Source organism: Cystoisospora suis (genome assembly GCF_002600585.1).
Source record: "Cystoisospora suis strain Wien I chromosome Unknown contig_1061, whole genome shotgun sequence".
Classification (NCBI taxonomy): Eukaryota; Apicomplexa; class Conoidasida; order Eucoccidiorida; family Sarcocystidae; genus Cystoisospora; species Cystoisospora suis.
In genome coordinates this window covers 31,817-53,344 of record NW_027153862.1, presented here as the reverse complement: position 1 = coordinate 53,344, position 21,528 = coordinate 31,817, and the positions used below count along the sequence as shown (strand labels likewise).

At 56.2% G+C, this 21,528-nt stretch overlaps 1 protein-coding gene across 1 annotated transcript; it reads left to right on the top strand.

The window, feature by feature from the left end:
- Positions 1-1,401: 1,401 nt before the first annotated feature.
- On the top strand, positions 1,402-21,220 carry CSUI_002537 (uncharacterized protein). The gene is made up of 9 exons (XM_068062737.1): positions 1,402-7,958; positions 8,540-9,075; positions 9,585-12,426; positions 12,963-15,504; positions 16,329-17,367; positions 17,581-18,184; positions 18,848-18,915; positions 19,677-19,766; positions 20,156-21,220. Exons 1-9 carry the CDS (start codon positions 3,213-3,215, stop codon positions 20,262-20,264), a joined length of 12,576 nt encoding a protein of 4,191 aa, XP_067925292.1. The 5' UTR covers positions 1,402-3,212; the 3' UTR covers positions 20,265-21,220.
- Positions 21,221-21,528: the final 308 nt, after the last annotated feature.

The window sequence follows — 21,528 nt, the reverse complement described above, 5'->3', positions numbered from 1 at the left end:
CATCACTTCCATATTTGTGACAGTCGCGGATCCTCTGGTTCAAGTCGTTTGTACCACGGCCGAGAGCTAGGTCCCGGGAAGAGCCCGTAGAAAAAAGAACGGGGAGTTTTTAGCGAGGCCGAAGTACTTTCTGACTCCCGGAGGTATTCTTGAAACAAAAGGCTCAAGTCGAGGCCGGAGCCAAGCCAAAGACGCAACCATGCAGAGGAAGCAGGTGTCCAGCTCGAAGCCAAGACGAGGGGGGAAACAACCAATTTTTAAGGTTTGCGCTCGCGTGGTGTGCACGCCTAGTGTCCCGTTTACAGTCACAACCTGGACTACAACTCGCTGAACGGTTTCTGTGGTGCTGCTTGGATGCACTGGTTTGTTTGCGGATCGTTTGTACACGTGCTTCCCGGACCCGGGGCCGGTGCTTACAGAACTGGCGGGGCTGCCGTGGCGGCTTTGTTTCCCGTAGCACACCTCACCTTGGCCCGGAGGATGGTATACGGGGAAGCAACGGTCTTCAACACAGCACTTCAGGGCCACTTCGCAAAACGAGCACCGGTAGCGGATACACAGCGTCGGCGACTTCTTCGGACTTCGTGAAGTACTGCTATGAAGCCGTCGGCGTGTATGCGTTGCTTTTTCCGCGAAGAGGCTACGAAGTGCAGCGTTGAACCAGGCTTGCTTCCCCACCCAAGAACACCGCCCAGCGGGCTCACTGGCCGTTCGAGCGGCTCCCTCAACATATTGCCGGCACTGAAAGCCGTGGAACTAAGAAGTTGCGACTTCTGCGGGGTGGTGGCCGCCTCGCAGCCTTTAGTGGATGGGTAACTTACTCCAGCCTCGATTTCCGCTCCGGTATGTGGTCTGTGGTCCACCGGCTGGTCAGCCACGGCAGTGCCTCCGCAAGATGCAGCGTTTCAGGAGATCTGAGAGCAAGCGGGCACCTCACAAAACACGTCTTGCTCTCTCTGTCTATTGAAACAACGCCGCAGTACCACGTGCAACAAAGAATAGGAAAACTCAATAAAGCGCTTTGTAGACCATTAGCATCGCGAGCCAATCACGCTGTTCCTGCGCGGAGTGCACAAGCCGCAACCGCGCTTAGCTTCCAGTGCACGCTACCCGATGGCGGCCTACGTGAAGAAAACGGCACGACACGGAAAAGCGAGCGTGTGGAACCGCAGGGCACGCACTGCCTCAGCCGCTCAAGTTCTGAGACAACATTCATGTCCTCGTGCAGGGAAAACCGTCACTAGCACAGGCGACGACGAAGTCGAGTCGACGCCGGTGCCGATTCGGCGAGTACTAGACTATCGACGTGAGCGCCGCTGGGCGCGGGCATCCGGCCGCATGCCCCGGTGCGCTGCAGTCTCCTGAACAGGACCCCAACGCTGATGTCAGATCTACATGCGAAAGCTTCGTGCCCGTTACGTGCTGCCGACTAATCAACCAGAGGCTCCGCGCAGACGAGCCGGGATGCTTGAATAGTTTCGCTGTCCCCTATAACGTCTTCGCCTGTGGCCTTGTATGTGGTCGTTTGTTAGCTTCTATCTGTCACCTCGTTCGCCACGACTATCGTTAGGTCTCCGCCGGGGCTTGGCCGCCTGCCGTAAGCCGCTGCTTGCCCCGGATGTCTCCCGCTTTATTTCGCTGCTTCCCTGGCTCGTCTTCTCGACACGCGGCAACTATGTCAGACTCGATTTTCATCTGCTCGCTGACAATGTCTTCGGCGTCGCCATGTGGGTTGAGTTGGAACTTCAGCGCTTGCCATTCGTGATCGAGCGTCTTGAGGTTCGAGAACACCAGTCTCCCCCAAATTTGCCTCAATTTTTTAGTGTATACCTGGCGGCGTAAATCTCCTCTGACTCGTCGCCCGCCCCGGCGTGTAGCGGGTGTGCAGAGCTTTTTCACTCGGTACGAGAATTGTACGTCTTTCCTGTATCTCGCCTGGCCTGTCCGGAGCACCGCATAGACTTTGAGACAAGGGGAGCCCGGTCCCTTGTCCACGATTCTTCCCATTTCCTCTGCCGCGCATACGGTTCCCGGTTTCTCTGGCTGCGAAGCAAATCGAGTAGCCTCGCACGGGAAAGCTTTCTCTTTCCGCCGAATAATCGCGTGAGAACCGGCACTCTCAGTCGTGGGGGCCTGGAAGTCCGTCTTCCGCACGGGTGCCGAGTCGCATACGGTGGAATTTCGGCCTCGGTCTCAGGAGTTCTGCTGGCTGAAACGACGGCCGCAAACTAGAAAGTGCGTGGACTACGTGTTGGGCACGTAGGCGCGTGCATGCATCGGTTGCATCCTAGAGCCAAGAACCCAGCTACGAGAGGTGTAAATGGGCCCTCTCTGGGACTGAGACACCTCGGCAAGCAGAGTGGAGCGTTGTTGTCTACTTGGCAGAAGCTACTCTTCCTGCGAAGGATACGACATACACACGCTCCCTGCTTGCTCGAGTTAGAAGCCATGGCGGCCTCGAGCCGTGCAGTCTCGCCAGGTTTCTCGCAGTTAGTGTAGCATCTCGAGAGCTTCCTTCTGATGAGAGCAGGTCCGGGATGGGGACTGGCGTGCAAGAGGAAAGGCGAAAGATAGGCAACCGCGGCTGTACGGTGTGCTATGGACGTTTCTGGACAACAGGCACCACTTCATACGCCACTGTCTTTCGGACAGAGGCCCACGTGACACGGGCTCTGCGGGAGTGCCTCCCAGCAAAGGAATGCCGATGGACAGGGAGGTTTTCACCAAACACGCGCTACTCTGCCTGGCAGGCAGCTCTTCACCCCGAGTTCATATGTCTTTGCGAAGTTGACTACATAGCCATAACAAAGTTAGGGAGACCCCGAGTCCCTGCGTATACTGGAGAGTCAAGAGTGGTGTCTGCTGCATTGTAATTAAGAAGTTGTGTGCCTGTACAGAGAAGCACTTGCCCGAAACAGCCGACAAACTCCGGGGTGACAAGTCGTCCCTCTCTCCTCGGCCACAACGTCAAACATCGAGAGCTGTCTAGGTGTCTCTCCTTTGACTGTCAGTTCACGAGAGAAACTGACAGCAGAGATGCGGTCCGTTGTCAGACTTGCCTGCCACACCGACGACAGATCCGCACGGACCAGAAGAAGGCAGTAGAGAGCGAAGGATCTGCACGTAGGTGTGATCAGTATTGAGACGGCGTGGAGCGTGCAGGTGGACAACGGGAAGATGGTGGCTCACTCCTGACCTGTCATTCCATTACTATGCGGCCCCCCGGGAAGGACACGCCCAACGGCGGCTATCGCGCACGGAGCTCCCGGACGCACGCCCGTACCAGAGGGACTTCAGCGGACGGCAACATTCTGAGGGGGGATATACGACTTGACACACTGCTGCGACTTTTTCGCCGCCTCAAGCGAGCTTGCCGTTTGCCTTTGTTTGGCCCGGTTCAGGACCCCGTTGGAGAAGCGATCAGTAACCCCGGCCAAACTCCTCCTGAGGAACGATCGTATTCACGAGGTGCCGGCTGTGGGCAGTTACCCGGGGGCACAACCGAGGCATCGCGGCGCCGGTCCGATGGGGAGCAGTCTCAGGCTCTAGACCGCGGTGGCTGCACGGGATGCGTAACCAAAAGCAGCAGAAGCGAGAGCGAAACAGACAGTGCGGGTCGGAATGGGGCGCAAGTCGCACGGCTGAGTGATTGCCCACGAAATGTCGGAAACACCAGAACGGGAGGAGCCGGGGATCAAACGATAGTACACAAATCGCTCACTCGGCGCAACTTGGATGTTACAAGGCTAACGAAAGGGAGCACTGTCAAAGAAAACCATCAGTCTTTTCCAATCGACAATCTCGACTGTGTCCGCGCTCTCCTGCAACGACTAGCTGTTGTCCTCAAGGACATAGGCGAGGGTGGTCTCCGGAATTCAAGAACATCCAGTCAGATCTGCTCGGGTGCCAATGCTTTGTATAGCGATTCTGCTGCATTCCTGGCAGAACAGCACCATCGGCTGCACCGCGACGACTTCCTGTTTGAGAGACTCAGGTCGACAGACGAGCTGGGAAGAAGGTCGTCTTACGATGAAGTACTATTGACGCCTTTTTCAAGCTCGTGCCTGGTGCTCGATTTGCTGCCGTTGTCTGCCCTCCGGACTCTCCGATACCTCCTCGTTGTCCCGGACTTGTCCTGCCGACTGCTCGCCACCGAGGCGTGCGCGTCTTTGCTTGTTTCATCGGTCCAGCGGAGGCGGATGGTGCGCCTGTATGTACCAGAAATCATCGCGAAGGCCTTACTGCGGCATCCAGACACAACCCTCTATGGTGTGCAGGTAGGCAGTGGACCTCCTGTCTTCTCTGGTGGGCGCTTTTCTGCATCTCGCCGCCTAGGGCATGTTATATCCTCTCAGTTTCGGTCTCGTCCTTTTCCCGGTTCAGTCGCAGAAGCTTGCACTGGCCTCTCTGGAGGTGCTGTGGCTAGTCAGCAGACGGTGGCAGGCGAGCAGGAACGCCGGGCAGCTTTAGGGTTTGTCAGGTTGTGGCTAAGAATCTCCCGTCTAAGAGCGCGGACCGACGGGACAAGGGGCGGAAAAACTACAGCCGCGAAGAGTGTCTATCGTTTGTGGACCGGAAGGCACTTAGTGGGAGAACCGCCTCTCCCTGATGTGCTGCTTCATACCGTTGTTGCCCTCGCAGCTCCCCAGAGTTTTGACAACACAGCTCTTACCGGAACGGCCGGAGCAGCGACATCGCCTTCACCTCAGCTGGCCCAAACTAAAGCTGCCTGCGAGCGTTATGGGGCTGTCCAACAGCCCCTGGAGTTCAAAAGGAATGACGACCCCACCCAGGGACCTGGGAGAGACAACCTCAGCGTCTTACTGCATCAGGCTCCTTCATCCAGGCAGCCTGACGCGCTTGAAGGAGGATCAGCTGGGCCGCCCCGGAACGCACGCCCTCACGGACTGCTAGGTAGTAACGAAACGCCTGGTGCCGCACTCGCGGCCGTGGCACTGGACTGGCGTTTGTCCTGCTTGGAAACTCTTATCGAAGTAGCGCTGTACTGCCCATGCATTCTAGCGGAGTCGGGGGCGGCCAGCGTCCTTGTAGACGCTTTGACAGACGTTGAGGTCAACGATCGTAATCCTCGATTGGGGCCTCTGATATGCATGGTATTCATTCTGTCGCTCCGGTACCCGCTGAAGAAAGCAAAACCCCGGCGACGTCGTCATGAATCGTTAGGAAGTTCTCCACGCCGATCAAACCATGTCACGCAGTCTCCGCTCGCGTCAGCTCCGCCGTCCTGCCAGAATCTTCTGCTATCTCCTCTGGTGTCGCCTAGGAAAGGGACACGCCGACCCTGGCTCAAACAAGTCCTGAGAAAAACAGTCACAGAAATTGATATGCAGTTACCATGGCAAGCCGGTGCCGGAGTCTGTCGTTGCGGACGCCCAGTCCTGTACGCATCAAGACCGCGCTTGAAGCAAATTTGCCGGGTAGAGATCTCGCGTCTTTGCGGTGTCGCCGTTGAAGTCGTGCAGGCTTGCTCTTTGAGACCTCCCTACGCGCCGCCAGGCGGCGTGCTGCCACGTCGGCACCGTGATGGCGGCGTGCTGCCGCAGCGAAATCGCGGGGCTCGCTGTGTTACCGCGTACAGCGACAGACACGACGCTCGCAGGAATGTCGCTTCTTCTGCAGCCCTCACGGGCGCAACAAACGATTTTTCCCCCTCTTTCGCGTCCGCGATGAAGCTGTATCGGCGGTGGATACTTGTCTCTTCTGCTCTTCTGTGCCTCTCCCAGACGTTTTCGGGTTTGATGGCGCTGTGGAGTGTTCCGACGGGACTCCCTTCTCTTGTACGTTTGCTCGCGACACCTGTCGACCCGTGTGCTGCATGCTGGCTGTTACGGTTTTTCCATGCAATGCTCTCGCACACGCTGGGCTACGGGGGTCGGCGTCTCACCCTAAACGAGAGCAGCACACTCAACAGCGAGCAGAGCGATAAAGCCTTTGTAGACGTACGCCGGCTAGCCGCACAAGGGCACGGGTCTGTCTGTCCGTCCTCTGGTTGGGCGTCATCCGCTGCTGAAGGCGACACGTCGGGTTTCCGGTCCTCTGCTGGAGAGGTGGCTGACACAGCTTTGCCTCTACTATTGGGAGACAAAGATGTTTATGGTGATGAACGCCGGACTGCAGGACGCTGCGACAGTCCGCACGAGGGGAGTAACCAAAGTAGAGAGGGCACGGGGACAGGCGCTTTTCACTTGGCTGATTGCTGCGACTGTGCAGTGAGTGAAGACCTTGTGAGTGTCAACAGCTTGTTGGTCCTACGCATCTTCTTCCAGGCGCAGTTGCACGTGATTCTGGCCGGACTCTGCTCAATATGTGACGACCAGGAGCAGATGGTAGAGGCATCCTCGTTGATCCCGGTCATTCCCTCTGATCTACAGGTTGTACCGGAGACGCTAAAGCGTAGTCACAGCAGCTTCGCGTCTTCTGCCTTCGTCAAACAGGCGCTTTCAGGTCACACTTTTCCGGCCAACTCCGTTGCAGGCCTCTCAGCGGGCACGAGGCACGAGGCGCCCGACCTGTTTACTAAGCCGATGCTGGGAACTCCTTGTTCGGGCTCCGCGGGTGGCGACCGATTTGAATTCTCAGGACCTCAGTCGGGGGTCCCAGGTATCCACCAGCACATTTCGCTTACCTTTTTACTGCGAACTGAAGCAGCACACCTCTTGTATGTGCTTGTTCAGGCAGCTTCAGCTTTCTTACCTCTTCACCTTCTACTACATAGAATGGAACCGAACCTAGTAGGCCAAGGTTCTCCTCCGCCCCCACCAGAGCCTGTACAAGATCTTTGGGCGCCCCGCGGTCGACAGCAGAAACAGGAGCAATGCAGAGAGTTCCAGTGGCCAAGCCGATCCTGTAGGGAGCTATGCAATTCCGCAGTCTTGCCCGGACGCGTTGAGCGGTGGGTGCGGAGGGCAGACCAAAGAGCAGTCCGACTGGGTCTCTTGGCTGAAGAGAACGACGGTGACAGCCCTTCGAGGCCCGTACACTACCCAACGGAATCTCACTTCAAGGCGTTGAATGATAACTGTGTACGTTGTGGCGACCGTACTAAGCCCTGTCGTTGGTGCTCCACAGCCACGCGCCTTCCCGCTGAGTATTCACAGCGTCTATCTCTTCAGAAAACGCTGAATGGCTCTCTCAGCCGTGCGACACCCTCAGAGCACTGGGATAGAACCTGCACATACCGCGGGTGGCTACCGTGGGGTATATCTTCAACGGGCGCTGGAAGTTTCAACGCAATTTCGACTTTGTCGCTGCTGCACTTTGTTGCTGCTCCCGTTCTCCGACATGGCCTGCGCGGCCCACTCCGATACCGCACAGTCGACAGCACAGCAGGAGACGTGTCCGTTGAACAGTTGAGTCTCCTTGTCGGGGGCTACAAGGCCATCGTGGAGACTAGAGACGCTGATGTGGGGCCTCAGTCCTTTGCCACAGCTGCAACCGGCCTTGAAAGAGAACGCAGGCATCCAGGGGGATGCCGGGGACGGCTTGTGGAGGTCCACTACCCTGAGTGGCTTTTTGAGGAATCCGAGGGAGAGCTAACTGACAGCAGTAGCATGACTGAGAGAAGTTGGCATTGCTCTCTGTCATCGACAGATTTTTCCTCTGTAGGATCGCTTGTCGGTCCGACTGGTAACCACTGTCTGGCATCCATAAGCGAATGCAGGCCTACGCGGGGGCATGCGGGAAGTTGGACATCTCGGCTCGCCCCGGGAGTGCAGGCGTCAGGCCTTACTGATGAGGGAGCGGGGCACTATCAGTACAGTCAGCGGGCGAACCGACTGTCGAGACAAAGAGAACAAAGCGAACAGCAGACCTTTGGTCGGTTGCTGCTATTACACGAAGAAGACGAGAGTCAGGCTTCACGAAGCGAAGGGTGCCCGATGCTGCAGATGCTGAGCGAGCTTTTCCCGCTGATCTACGGAGACTCTATCCATGTTACGGTGAGCCGCACATGTGTTTCCGCTCTGCACAACTGACTATGGGCGGGCCATCCTGCTGTCGTCAGCGACAGACCAGGGGCTGGGGGCTGTCCGGATCCCACCGTCTTCTGCGCATCTTCTCTCGGGTGGGGCCTTCGTGTGGAAAGCAGCAGCTGGAGGCTGGGCTCCGTTTTTCCGGTGTGACACGAGTGGTTCTGTGGTTGCAGCGGCTGCCTTAGGGAGGCAACTAGTGTTTCCTCGTCGTGTCGAGATTCATCCGTGTTTGTACGCACAACAGCTGAGTCGCGCTCTCGACGAAGCTGGTAGGAACAGGTTCGCGTCTAGCGCGGAGCAGACTGAGGCATGCCCCAGATTGTCTCCCGCCACGCCATCGAGCTAGCAACGTACTGCAGGCGTTCCTAAATACTTTTTGTACATCCGGGCCTGTGCCGCGAGGTCTGGTGTTGACGTTGCTGGCCCCTGTACTTTCGGATGAGAAGTATAGCGTTTTGATGCCAACCCGCGATGTGGCAGAGGATGAAGCATCCGATGCTAGTAGGCTGATCCTGTTCTCGACGCAATTGGCTGTGTCTTTTTCACAGTTCGCACATAAGATCGAGGTTTGTTGGCACTCGGCGACATGCACACCTCTGGTCCTGCCACAGCCGTTCAAGGGGGCTTGGACTTCCCTGCGCATGACCACAACTCCTGGCACCCTATTTGCGAGCTCGATAGCGACAACGGCACAAGCGGGCGGAGCTACAGAGACACTTGTTTCTTCTCCAGGGTTGCTAACCGCCGGCTGGGACACTCAGGTTTCCCCGGAAAGACGACTAGCGGACAGCAGCAGCGCAGCGTCCAGCGGGCACCAACTCAGAGTTTCCTCTACATCCGACACAGCCCAGGCCGCGGATCAGTCGTCCTCGGGGGGGGCCGGCATCCGACTGATGGTTGCAGGGGATGCGGACCAGCGGAAGAGTTGCATGCCGCCGATCTCAGCCAGCCACGACAGGGGATACCATACCTGCTCCCAGATGGTCACCCCGGGCCCACCGGCATCAAGCTGGTCAATTGAGCTTATTCAAGTCATGAGAGCCACTGGTGTACTGGATGAACCTTTGAGAAATCCGTTATCCTGGTGAGCGCCCAGTGCCCCGTGCTGATTCTTAGCCACTCAGTCCAGCTGCCACAGAGCGACCGAATTCTTCACTGCGAGCACTGTCGAGACAAAAAGCCAGAAAGCAGGACTTGACTGACGCGGGTAGGTGGTGTGTATCGCCCGCAGAAGTATGAGGCCTTCCGGGTCGGCCTAGATAGATAGCGGCAGCTTCACTTCGAAAGTGGCGTCCACGGCTGCCTGCCAGTCGATGCGGCTACACGGATGCGCGCCGGTGCTTCAGAGCAAGCGCGTACGCGCCACGTTACTCTTGGAGAGTAATGCGCAGAGCCGCTATGGAACACCTTCCGCCACCAACTGTGAGGATGTGTATTGGGGAGACTGTAGATCGATGAAATAGTGCGACCCTACTGCAACCCCGAAACGCCCAGGTTCGTTTAGCACAACGCGAGATCAAGCAGCATGCGAATACCAAGAAACTCCTGCTTGAAGTAGGGAAAGGAATCTGTGTGTTGCGGGTTGCGTTCCAGGGACTGGCAGTTCATCTCGCGCCTCCTTCTGGGTCCGATGGTTTCCCATTTCCGTTTCATGGTGGCGTCTTCGGCTAAGATGGCATCCGTTTTCGAGCTGTTTTTGCACAGGCTGGTAATGTTTTTTTTACCTTCCTCTCGGTGCTTCTCCTGTTTGCCGTGGGACCCAAACAATCTTCATCTGATTGTTGTGGCGAACGCCCTGGTTGGTCTTCTCTTAACAGTGCCTCACAATGCAGAGAGCATCATCGATCGTGCGAGACAACGTCACTATCAGCGAGGGCCTCGGGATGCGCCGCCGGGAGAAATGGGGGTGCGACGGCGACAATCGTCGGTTGACTGTGGACGGCCTGGGTTTGCTGGGCGTGAGAGAGACAGAGACAACCCGACAGCCTCGCCACGGAGTCTAAGAGGGGAAAGTGCTAGTCTTACGACGGGCGGTAGGCCGGACACAACCGACATCTCCAGGCAAAGCCGGAGGGGCGCCACGATAACTCCTATGCAGCGGTCCGGCGAAAGTGGGCCGGGGCTTTGTGGCCGGCGGTCCTTGCTGATGGAGATCGCCGGCTTATTAATGCAGGAATTGCTCCTGCCTGTTAGCGCTCAGTCCGCTACCCCCTGCCGGTGCAGCCACCCACGTCCTTCCCTATATGAGGATACAAGGCCTCTTCTGTCATCTGGCGTCGCCAGCATAGCCGGTGGCGGCAGTGCGGGAGAGGGCTGGAATGATCCTTCCGCAGCTAAGCCGGCCGCTTCTCTCGGTGGCACAGCTCTCTCTCAAGGAAACTTCGTAGATCCTTTGTTCGGCAGTGGGTCTACAAGTGCCGCTGGCTCGCCGCCTGTCGTACTAGCGAGCTGCGGAGGGACGTCAAGATATGTCAGCCCCCGAGAAGTTCACGCGACGGACCAACCGATGTCAAGGGTGCAACAGTTTGCTACCGGGCCGAGGACCGACGCTCATCAGGCGGAAAAGTTGTCACTGCAAAGACACGTAGGTGCACCGCCCGCAGTGCCCGGAGGGATTTTGATCGCAGATGCAGCTAAGGGCAAGATTTTGCTAGGAGGTGGGTCTTCTTCTGCCCCTCTCGTTTCGTTGCAGCCCGCAATGCGGAGCCTGGCGTCTGAAAAAGAGCGACTCGAACCAGCTCGGTTTGGGCTCGAAACAGGCACAGCGGCGGTTGGGGTGCGGTGGCCGGCTCCTTCTGCAGAGCCAACAGGAACTTCCTGTCGAAGTGTACGAAGTTCAGCAGCGGGGAGTTCTCCGGCTGCGGTGGCAGCAACAGCTTCGGTCTCGGCTCCGACGGGAACTGGTGACAGGCAGAAGGTACTACGACTTTCCACGACGGCCACTCACGACGAGTCTGCGCCGTCCTTCCCCTCGATCTCTTTGGCCGCGGAACTACCTGTTGCACGGTTGCGGGGTCGCCGCCTTCTCGAACACGTCAGAATGCGGGTGTCCTGCGAAAGGGTCCCGATGCAACTTCAGAGGCCAGGACCGAGCGGCGGGGCTTCCCCAGAGATAGCAAAGAAGCCGCTTGGAGAAGGCACTACAGGTGCAGGGGGCTGTAAGCCTGGTGGCGGCGTGTCCGTCCATGTCCCGACACACTTGGGCGTTTCGGCGCCTTCACCTCAACTTCGCGCCGAGCAACTTCGGCTAGCAGCGGTGCTCCCGCGTGTTCTGGCAGATCGACACGCAGATCGCACGCTCTCTGGCCAGTACGGTGTTATTGTGGGGGCGTTCTCGTCGTCTTTAGAAGGAGTCTTGCAGCTTGAAAAAGCAGGAATCTTCACGCTTCTGCAACAGCTGTTGGCACAGGGACCACCCAGAGACAGTGTTGTTGCTCTGTTCTTGCCGAATTTGTCTGCGGACTTCAAACCGACGAGACAATTCCTGAGCGACGTTGTTAGTCGGGGTTCGCTGCCCCTGCGGCTCCGATGTCTCAGCCATTGGGAACGGCAGATTCTCGATGAAGAGTCGTTATGTGACATTGGGGAAAGCGGCGCACATAACTACTTCGTTGATGACTATGAAGGAGCGCATGATCTGACCCAGACAGGCGCCACAACGCAAACAACACACGACACAATGCAGAAGGACCCGGCAGGAAAAAAGCTGAAGTTCGAGGACACAAGGACGCGGTGGTTGGATGAGAAGGCTGGAGCAGGACGGATGGCGGATCTTCTGCGCCAGTGGCAGGCCGAAGAATTCAGCGCCACTGCGAGGGACATCTGGCAAAGGTCGAGAGAGCATGATGCAGATGCTCTTGTTACACGATTCGTAGGGTCACAGTCTTCGCTTTTATGGGGGAGCTCTCCAGAAGAGTTAGCGCTCCTGGAACGCACCCCACGCTGGGTGTGGCAGCTGCAAGAAGTGGTGGGCAAATGCCTCGACCACAGACTGCCTGCACTTCTCCGCGCCCAGGCGTCTCGTATTGCATTGCTGTTATGCCAGAGAAAGTCCAGGCGAGCTATCAGTCTAATTATCAAGCTTATTGAAACTCTGCAACTTTCGACAAAGGGCTGGCCGAGGCAACTGAAGTTGCAACTGCTTAGGGCTGAGTCAGGTGTACGCATCGGCCTTAGGGACGGCTGGCTACATCGCCTTCTAAATGAGTACCTTGCCGCGGCTCATGGGCTTTCAAGGCCGGCCTTCGGGTCCAGGCGGCCCGACGAAGGTCTGCAAACTGGCGATCAGGGGTCTTCTTCTGAAGGCACAGTCTGCCCTGCCAAAGTTACAGCTTGCCGACTAAGGAACAACGGCGGATCAGCTTTCAACTGCGTTGCTTCCAGGGGTTTCAAGCCATTCCTCTACGTGCGCGTCGTCGAGTTTTTCATGGCAAAGGTGAGGTCGAGGTTCTTCTGGTTCGTTTCTCCCTGCCTACACTTTTCTCCAGTCGAATACTTCTCTCCCCTGCTTGGCCTAGCTGCCTTCACAGTGTCGTCTCGAGGTCGGAGCACAGCACCGTTTCGCACTTGCGGTGTCTGTTCCCTTTCTCGGCCTCTGCGTAGGGTGTTCTGCCGCTTTTCAGCACTGCACACGCACCGTATGCCCCTCCACACTTTTAGCGCATCTGGAGGAAAGGAAACAGTGAAGATGGTGGGCCCCCGGGCGACTCTAGAGTGCTTTTGTCCCACTGAGGAGTGTTAGATCAGGAACAATACAAAGACGGCTTGGCCGGGATAGAGGTAGTGCTGTAGTCGCCCTCCGGGGCGGTTGTCAAGAAAGGTTGAAATACACCGTTTTTGTTGCGCTATCGGCACGCTTGGTCTCATTTAGTTTGTTTACGTCGAGACCTACTGCGCTGAATGTATCAGACCGGTGGCTGCATGCTTTGTTTCTTTCTGTTGTCTATTTTCCTGTCCTCTTCATTTTGAAAGATTTCCAACCTTTCGCGACTATGGGATGCTCGGGTAACTGGAGCGCAGGCTCTTGCTAGAGTCCCCCCTTTTATCGGTCTCCAGCCTTCCCGGCCGTCACCCTTTCGCTCACGTCTATGCTTCACACAGCTGCCGCAAAAGGAAGTGCTTTGTCTCTCGAGTACAGCAGAGGCACCGTCAGTCACCCCCGACAACACCGCGTGCGGGGCAACGGCTCCGACGAAGCTGCGTATTCCCAACCCAGAGGCGGCTAGATGCGTACCGTGCAGGGGTATACCGCTTCTTCCCTCTTCCGGGACGGCTGAACATACAGAGGGGACAGCAAAGGAGCGATTTCGGGAGCAGCCGTCGCCTTGGGTCTACCACCTTCTGAGGTGCAAAGAAGCTGTGGGGACTTCTGTTGCGCCTGCACGCGGATTGATTCCCGGGACACGCGGCGCTCTTGATTCACCAACGCCATGCTCTTTTGATGCAATTTCAGCTCGCTTAGAGAACAGTCCGGGTGTGTCAGCTTTAGTAGACGCCGCTCAGCACCGGCGCGGGATGCTTCGGAAGAGCATTGAAGGCCCGGGGTCTAGTTGGTTGTCTTACTTGCCCTCTAAAATTCAGGTTCAGCTAGTCGCCGTCATGGAGCTCGACACTTTCGCACCAGTCTCTCCCGCCTTGTCCAGGTGTAACGGTCTCCCGAGCGTCGTCTCATCACAGGAGAAAACCGTCCTCTCTTCGTCCATACCACTTGCCAAAGATGCCAATGGAGATCACTGGGTACGCGCGGGATCGAGCGATGGGGCTCACCTGCTCGATCGTCAGATACCTGTCGAGCCTTCGAGTGCGACTGTACACGCGCGCGGGAAAGAAACGGCTGCTTCAGCACAAAATGGGAATGTAGAGGACGATGGCTTAGTCGGCATGGAAGGAAGAAATGAAAGCGGACAGTGGGAGGCGAACAGCTACTCGGGTCTGGATCCACGCAAGACAGCGTGGAACCCAGTCTGGGGGTCTTCAGAAAGATTTCAGACAGAAGACTTCTGTAAAAAAGGCTTGACACAACCCGCACGCGTAGGGCGAGGCATGGGTGCCGACATCTTCACATCGGACTGTCGGACAGGGGTCTTCGAATCGTCGTGCACCAACGACGAGCCCATCCATCCAGACCGTGTATCAGGGACGCAGCCGTACTTTGACAGAGAGGAGCAGATCAAAGCAGCAATCCGTCAGAAGGGTGTGTGCGTCGCCCTGAGAGAAGGTCTGATTTGCGAAGAAGATTTACGGCAGAGGACTTGGGTGGTAGAGGAGTTTTTTCTGGATGCATTTATGTTCGCTGACAGTGTGTCTTCTTCAGAGCGAGCCCTCCTGCGCTACGTGTCAAGTGAGACTCGTTCGGCTGAGGGCGGAGCAACCGAAGCTTTCAAGAAGTGCGGCGCTAGTCAGACAAGGGGCTCACAAAAGAACCCGCGGGGGTGTGGTATGACCAGTTTTCTCAAGCGAAGGCGTTCCGTTGACGTTAGTGACATCGGAGTGTCGGCAAGAAGAGCCGCAGCTGCAGCAGCGGCAGCCGCCGCTGCAGCTCCCCCCACTGCCGTTGCTCCAGAAGGTGAAGGGTGTTGCCCGCGGTCTCTTGATGGCCTGGTTGACTTGTTTGAAGTCGAGAAGAGTTACTCGCTTCTCAGTCTAACCAGCGAACATCACCGTTTACCTGTTGAGAAGCTCTTCTTCGCGGCTGCGGCTTTGCCATGCAGAACTGCAAAGCAACCGATCAACAGCATGAACGCACGCGATGCCTCGGATGGGGCAGGGACAGCGGCAGAGAGCCGGGATCAAGCACACTGGCACAACTTGCAATCGTTCCCTTACCTAGACATCGCAATGAGGGCGCGGCTGACACTGGGCGGCTTGTATGTTGATCGCACCGGCCAGCTCACCCGGGATGAGAAAGAGGCGTCCTGGGACTACCTCTCCCGTGTGGAACACTTCGAGGACTGGTGTAAGCAAATAAACAGTCATCGAGTGTACTGCATGCGGCCAGAAACTCGGGGATCTCATCGGCCAACCTCGCCCGGGGAGGGACCCGCGGATAGAAGAAGCAGCACTCAACAGAAGTGGAACAAGGAGCATGGCGAAGGAACAGTACCGGCAAGGGGGAAAGAGATGGTGGGGGTCAACTGGAGGATGGGTGTCCCTGGTTGCTCTACTTCTGCCATTCACTGTTGCAGTTCAGGAGAAGACGACGACGAAGCTTGTAATCGTCTTGACAGCAAGAGGGAGGTCGGTACAGACTCGACGCCCGCAGGAGCTCGCTGCGGCGTAGGACCCATCGTGTCGTCGAGTGGAAGCTTCCGCTGGGTTATGTGCATGCACCGACTCCTCAACCCCGAGGAGGTGGGAAGTGACTACGGACAGATACGTCAAAGGCAATGGAGAGAGAATCGTGTTTTCATGCATCTTGTGCGTCTCGATGGAGAAATAGCCATGGAGCCGCGCAGGCGCATGGCTGTGAGGCCACCGCCCTCGATTCTTTCTTATCTCGCTCTCACGAAAAATGGTGAGTAACGACATCCCGTCATTTTCTCTTTTCTTACCTGCAGTTGCTCTCTCTGAACATCGCCGGCATTGGGTGGTTTGAACTGCGCAATCTACATGAGTGGGGACGATGAAAGGAGGAGTGAACCTATCACCCCACGCTTTAGGGAAGGCAGTCATTTTCGTGCAGGCGTCTACTACCACTATTACTACTACTACTACTACGCTTCTGCGGCAGTAGTCGTTATGCGGGGATAGGGCGGCCTCTTCACGTGGCACAGCGGCTCGCTGTTTGGTTCTCCATTCCGTTCAGAGTGACGGCCTTGTCATCTTTTTTCTTTCACAGCCGTGGCCCCATGCCTCTGCCTTGTTTGTTCAGCTACCCTGATCAAAGTCAATGATATGAAGTGAGGTTCTCTCGCTGCCTCAGCCGTACAGACACCCCCCTCATCTTGCTGCCCGTTACCTTTTCTTACTTGTGCGTGAAATTTCAGACGTGATGGAATTGTACATTAGGAAGGTTCTTATCCCGTAGAGAGAATAAAGATGGGTGAATGTCTCCTAGGTTTAGAAACAATCGAGCTCTTGCGACACCCACTCCTTCTTCGAACATGGAGTATTCTTCTTCGTTGCTCGCGTGTTCAGGTGGAGGTTTGTTTCTCCAAATCGTTAACCTGTATTCCCTTTCTTTCTAAGATTGCTCTCCGCTCTAGCAACGTGGTACCGGTGGCCTGTTGTGTCATCCAGTCAGCCGGTCTTGTGCTGTGCGATAAGTGAGTGTAGCCCTGTCCAAGTATATAAGGAAGATGATGGTGTACGTGTGTTTCTGCTGCACGTCTTATGCAGGCTGCCGTGTACTGATGAATCATCCCTCTCTCCTTCCATATCTTGAATGGGTCCTAAGTAACCCGAGACGTGTGCCGCAAGCGGAAGCGTGCGCCGCAGTGTGGTCGGTCGCTCAAATTGCATCTACCTCCTTGTCCAACCATCACCTCCTTGACTACGAGAGAAAAAGATACCTGAAACAGCAAGACGTGCAGCGCTTCGAGAATATACCAGAAGTTCATCCAGTCCTTCGTGCGCGTCGACAGACCTCGTTGGAAAGCCAGGCCGAGCCAGGAGGAGGTGGGAGGAACAAGGAAGCCAACGCACCTCCCGCCCCGGGTCGCACCAACTGTCCGGAAGTGATAAGACCGAGAAAAGACTCTCGTCTTGGAGAGCCTGCCAATGCTGATGAGGCAAAGAAAAGTGGGGAGAAAGAGGATGGACGGCGTGTGACACCTAGGCTGGATTCACCCAGTAGGTCGGATGACGGGGGGACCACCTGCGGAACCCAGAGGGACAGGAGTAGTTTACGCCTCCAGCAGCAGCCTGTGGAGTCCCTGCTGCCCGAGGAATCTTCACCTTCATGCGTTTCTGAGACGCCCCGTGTACTGAGGTCGGAGAGGACAAGAAGAGAGAGGGAGAAGTCGTCGCTGCCAGATGACAAGGGTGGGTGCACTCAGGGAAGTTCCCTTGTTAGGCGCTTGATGGTATTGGCGCGCCGAGGAAACTCTCCGGCCATTCGTGAAAGCTGCTTTTACGCTCTCTCGTTGGTTGCATCTTGTTCAATATCTGAAGCAGCAGCGGCTCGTGCGCGGTGGGATTTGGCTGCGAAGGGACCCCAGCAAGATTATCTGCATGAGTTCTTGACGACGGACCTTACCGAAGAAGACATGCCCGCCGAAAGGGTTGTCGACGATGAGGCTCAGAAAATGGAACGGGCGGGTCGCCCCGAGGTACGGGAAATGTACGAGCAGGAAGGCGAAAAGAGCCCAGCGATTCGAACGTTCTCCTCTTCGGAAGAAGAAGGGGGCGACGAAGACTGCGATGCTGGACCGGCCAAGTAAGGAAAGATACTAGCTTCGAGTCACATCAACTGCCTCAATTGTCATATGATATCTTATTGCGGTGAGAAGCTGTTGCCTTGCTTGACATCTTCGTCAGTTCATCATCAGGTCGAGCCAAGAAGAACTTGGGAGTTGTCCTTCCTGTCAAATTCCTCGCTGCACCACGAATCAGCCACTCGGAGTGTGGAATGCCCTGCTTTTCTCTTCAGGTTTATTTGGGCGGAGGCGTTCAATCCCCCGATGTCTGCTTTCAAGCTGGCCGGTCCTCCTTCATCCATGCGGTCCGGTAGTGCATGCAGTGCCGCCCAACAGCAGCATCACGGAAACCGCATCGAAGTGGCACAGGCGAATAAAAGTCCTCAGGAAAGTAAGACTACTACAGGTGGTCACCCCCTTCTTTCAGAGCACGCTCCGAATATCAAGGTTGGAGAGTGTGTCACCGTGACGGAGGAAGCGTCTCTGGCTGATGAGGAGAAAAATGCAGGCAATTTTGGGGAGCTCGAAGAGAAGCAAGACTTAACCCCCCCGTCCCCCCGGAAACCGTGGAAGAATGGAGTTTTACGGAGTCAGAGAAACAATACTACGAAAGTTCTCGCTGTCCGAGCCACAATCGTTAGGCCCAGTCGCAAGGCACAACTTCAGTCTTCTCGAAAATACCTGCACTGGCGTCCTCGGGGGGGGGATTCAAAAAAGAAGGTGTGTGCTCTCACGGGGCCACCACTGGTCGGCAGCCGCACTAGCGGATCAGTAGACTCAGCCGCGCGTCCCGCATACGCCTGCTTTGCCGCCGAACACCGGGCGGTGCTCGAACTGGTAAGTCAGCTCTGTCTCTAGTAGCCTTGTCCGTGTAGCATGGAGTCAGTCTTTTCCAGAGCTTCGATTGATACATCATCCAGAGCCGAATGAATCTCGGCTCTTACAGCACACGCCTCCGTTTTTGAGGTCGCCGAGCTAGCTGGACATACAAGACAATGCTGGACCCTGCGGGTTGGTTCGAGAGCACAAGACTACCAAGAAAACTACGTATCGCAGCAGGTCGCGTTCTTTTGTCAGCCACTTTGGTCCCTTCGCCCCGCTCGCTTCACTGGTCAGCACAGAAGCCGTCTTCTGGGATGGTGAGGTCATAGAGACTGGAGCGGAACGAGTACTTCTTCGTTAGAGAAATCTTGAGAGAGTGATAGCCTAGGTGCTTTCAGCCACTGCGGCCTGGGGTGGAGGTCTTTGTAGGCGTGACCTTCTGATTTGTGATGCTAGTGTGCCACGCAGTCACGCGAGAGACGAACATAAGTTTTGCTGTTTGGCGGTTGACGGCTGCTTGGAATTCGCGATTAAAAGAACCCATAGTGACATGCTTGTGGACAGCCGCTGCTATACGATACACAAGCCATAGTGCTCCAGGCTGGTGGAATGGGGCCCAGTCAGTCAGTCTTCGCTAGTCTACGTGTCTGTTTTCTTTCTCATTTGGCTTTGTCATAGGTGGCCTCTCTTCCGAACTCTGTTGCCTTGAAGATTGACGGCCTAATACCTCGGCTGCAGGAGATCAAGTGAGTGAAGGCACTAAAGAAAAGAAGGTGCAGAGAAGTTTGTCTGTGTGAAGATGTGAGGCCCTGGCCGTGAGGCGCTAGGCGTGTTCGCTTAGATCCACAGTCGGTCGGCATTGTCACAGCGGCATACCGGTGGCTGGTGACTCGTTCGACCTGCTGTGAAAGCTCTAGTGCAGCCACCAGCAGGGCATCTCGCTTATGACGCAGCAGTCCTGTGCAACTGAGATAGGCCCGTCACCCGGATTTACTGCACCCGCGACTTCTCGGTAGTCAGGTTCCTGTCTCGTGACACGTTTGAACGCAGTATCCACTTTTTGCCGGTGCGTCAAAGCTTCAGCTCCATATCCTCGTTGCTACTGTTTTTCTCGTGCAAGCAGCCTTTTGAAGCCCTTTTGGCATGTTCTAAAGGGTCATTCTCAGGTGAGCTTGCCCGCGTGGCGAGATAGTTAATAGTCGACATTGCGTACGACATCGCTGAGAGCCAGGGGAAGTACCGGTGAAGAGCGTGCTTTGGAAGACACATGAGAAACAGGGTGCATTAACATTGATGGAGGTAACTTCAACTTATAGACTCGCTCCCCCACCTTACCGGGCGTCATCGCGTAGTTGTAGTAGTAGTAGTGGTAGCGCACTTACGAAGTCCAGGCTTCTGCAGGTGACCGACAACTCGTAGTAATTGCTAGCCCAACCGAAAGAAGATGCAAAAGAGTTCATCAGCCGCTCTGTTATCTCGCGCTTCGACTCATCTGATGCCGTTTTAGGAGACAGAAACCTGCCGTCTTCTTATCGGTTGAGCTCTGGTGGCGCATCGAGCAGCTCATGTGCGTATACAATTTCACTGCTTTTCTCAGGTAAGACCCCGCCCTCCGCAGGCAGCAGCTATAGAGACTACGTGAGACACTGCATGCACCGCACGGCTCGGGGGGCATGTCTGGGAAGATGTGACAAATCTTGGCCGAGTGTCAACCGACAGCCTGTGACGACGAACATGTTGTCCGGCACATCGAGTAGACCATGCAGCGTGTGCTTCTTCTGTTGGCAACACTACGTGCTATCAGTCCAAACAAGGGTGAGGTATGTCAGCGTGTGTGCTAGAGCCACCGGAAAACTCGGCAGGTCGTGGAGGCGAGTCCGTTTTATGTACATGTGCCCCCCGATGTAGACCACAGCAGTCGGGAGCTGGCTTTCTTTGGGACAACTTCGCGACTTCGTCTGGCGACGTATTGTTCCGTTTCCGCAGGGTCACTGTAGCACGACTTTTCGAGGAAACGCTGGCCGATCCGCTGGCTTTGCGCTATCTGGATTTTCTCTCCGACTGCATCTGCCAGTCCAAGGCCCTAAGGCGATGACGTCTCGGCCCAAGATAGTCGTTCGTTACCACTCCAGATTAGCCCATTTGACTCAAGACATCCTCACTGCCGAGAGTGCCTTTGCGGAGAACGGCAACTGCTAGTGTCAGGGCAGTGACCTTCGAAGTGTGGTACTGGCTCGAGAGCCGAAAGAACGAGCCTTCAAGGGTCCTTTCATCCCGCAGCCCCTTTCTAGAGTGCAGGAGGGAGTGGCTGGCGCTCCCCTGCCTCGCACTGTGAGAAAGCCCACCGCCATGGGGACGCGAGCACTCCCTGGCGTGTATACGTGCGACTTACATCACCGAAAAGCGTAAGCTCGTGATGTGTGGTTTGTCGACTCCTCTCCAGAAGAGTCACGAAGCGCCTTCTGGCGGCGATTCCACTGTATTTTTGTATTCTTAGTTGTGACGATATGTTTTCCATCCTAGGACGTAGTGTCCAGTCTTACAGCTGCCGACAACGCATCACCCGCAGCTCTCAATTTCTCCTGCAAGGCGAATATGCGATCAGCACCGGACTCTATCATGCCGTGTTGCCTTTTTTAATCTTGCACTCGGGCTCCGTATCGTGCACAGACACCCGCAGCAGGACTAATTGCAGGAGTCTTCAAGAGTATTTTGGTCTGTTGTGGTAGTGGCGTCCGAATCTATTTTTCCGTGCACTCTGTCATGTGGCAGAAACCAGGTAATTCAGTGCCCTTGAATATAACTTGCGTAGGATGTTCCTCGCGATCAGTGCACTGCTGCAAGCTATCACCCAGTGCGGGGGTCGCGGCTCAGACCGGCCTCAGCCGTCACCCGTGTGATATCCATCAACAACGACGTCCTTTATGCGTAGCGCTAGCGTGCGCTGGTGCGCCTGTGGCGGGGTAAACTACGGCTACCGGGACAGGGGGATTCCCCAGGCGTAGCACTCTTAGGATCGACAGTGACACCTGGGCTTGGCCACTCAGCGTCGCCGCCTAGACGCGGGCAAGAATCCAGGGGTTTCTTCAGCCTTAGGACCCGTAAAAATAAGAGGGACACATCGAGTGCTTGGTGTACACGATACCGCCGCCGTCGCAGAGGACACAATTCATGCTTTGACTCCCTGCAGGGCACGTCATCTGAACCCATAACCGGTGCACTGATACTGCTACGAAGACGTACTACGAGAGCACAAGTTCTCGAAACGAACTCCTCTTCTCGGTGCTGAATTACTATGCTGTCTCCCTGTTTTCTTCAGTCCCACTCGACATGTTCTTCACCTGAACGAAGACTTGGAC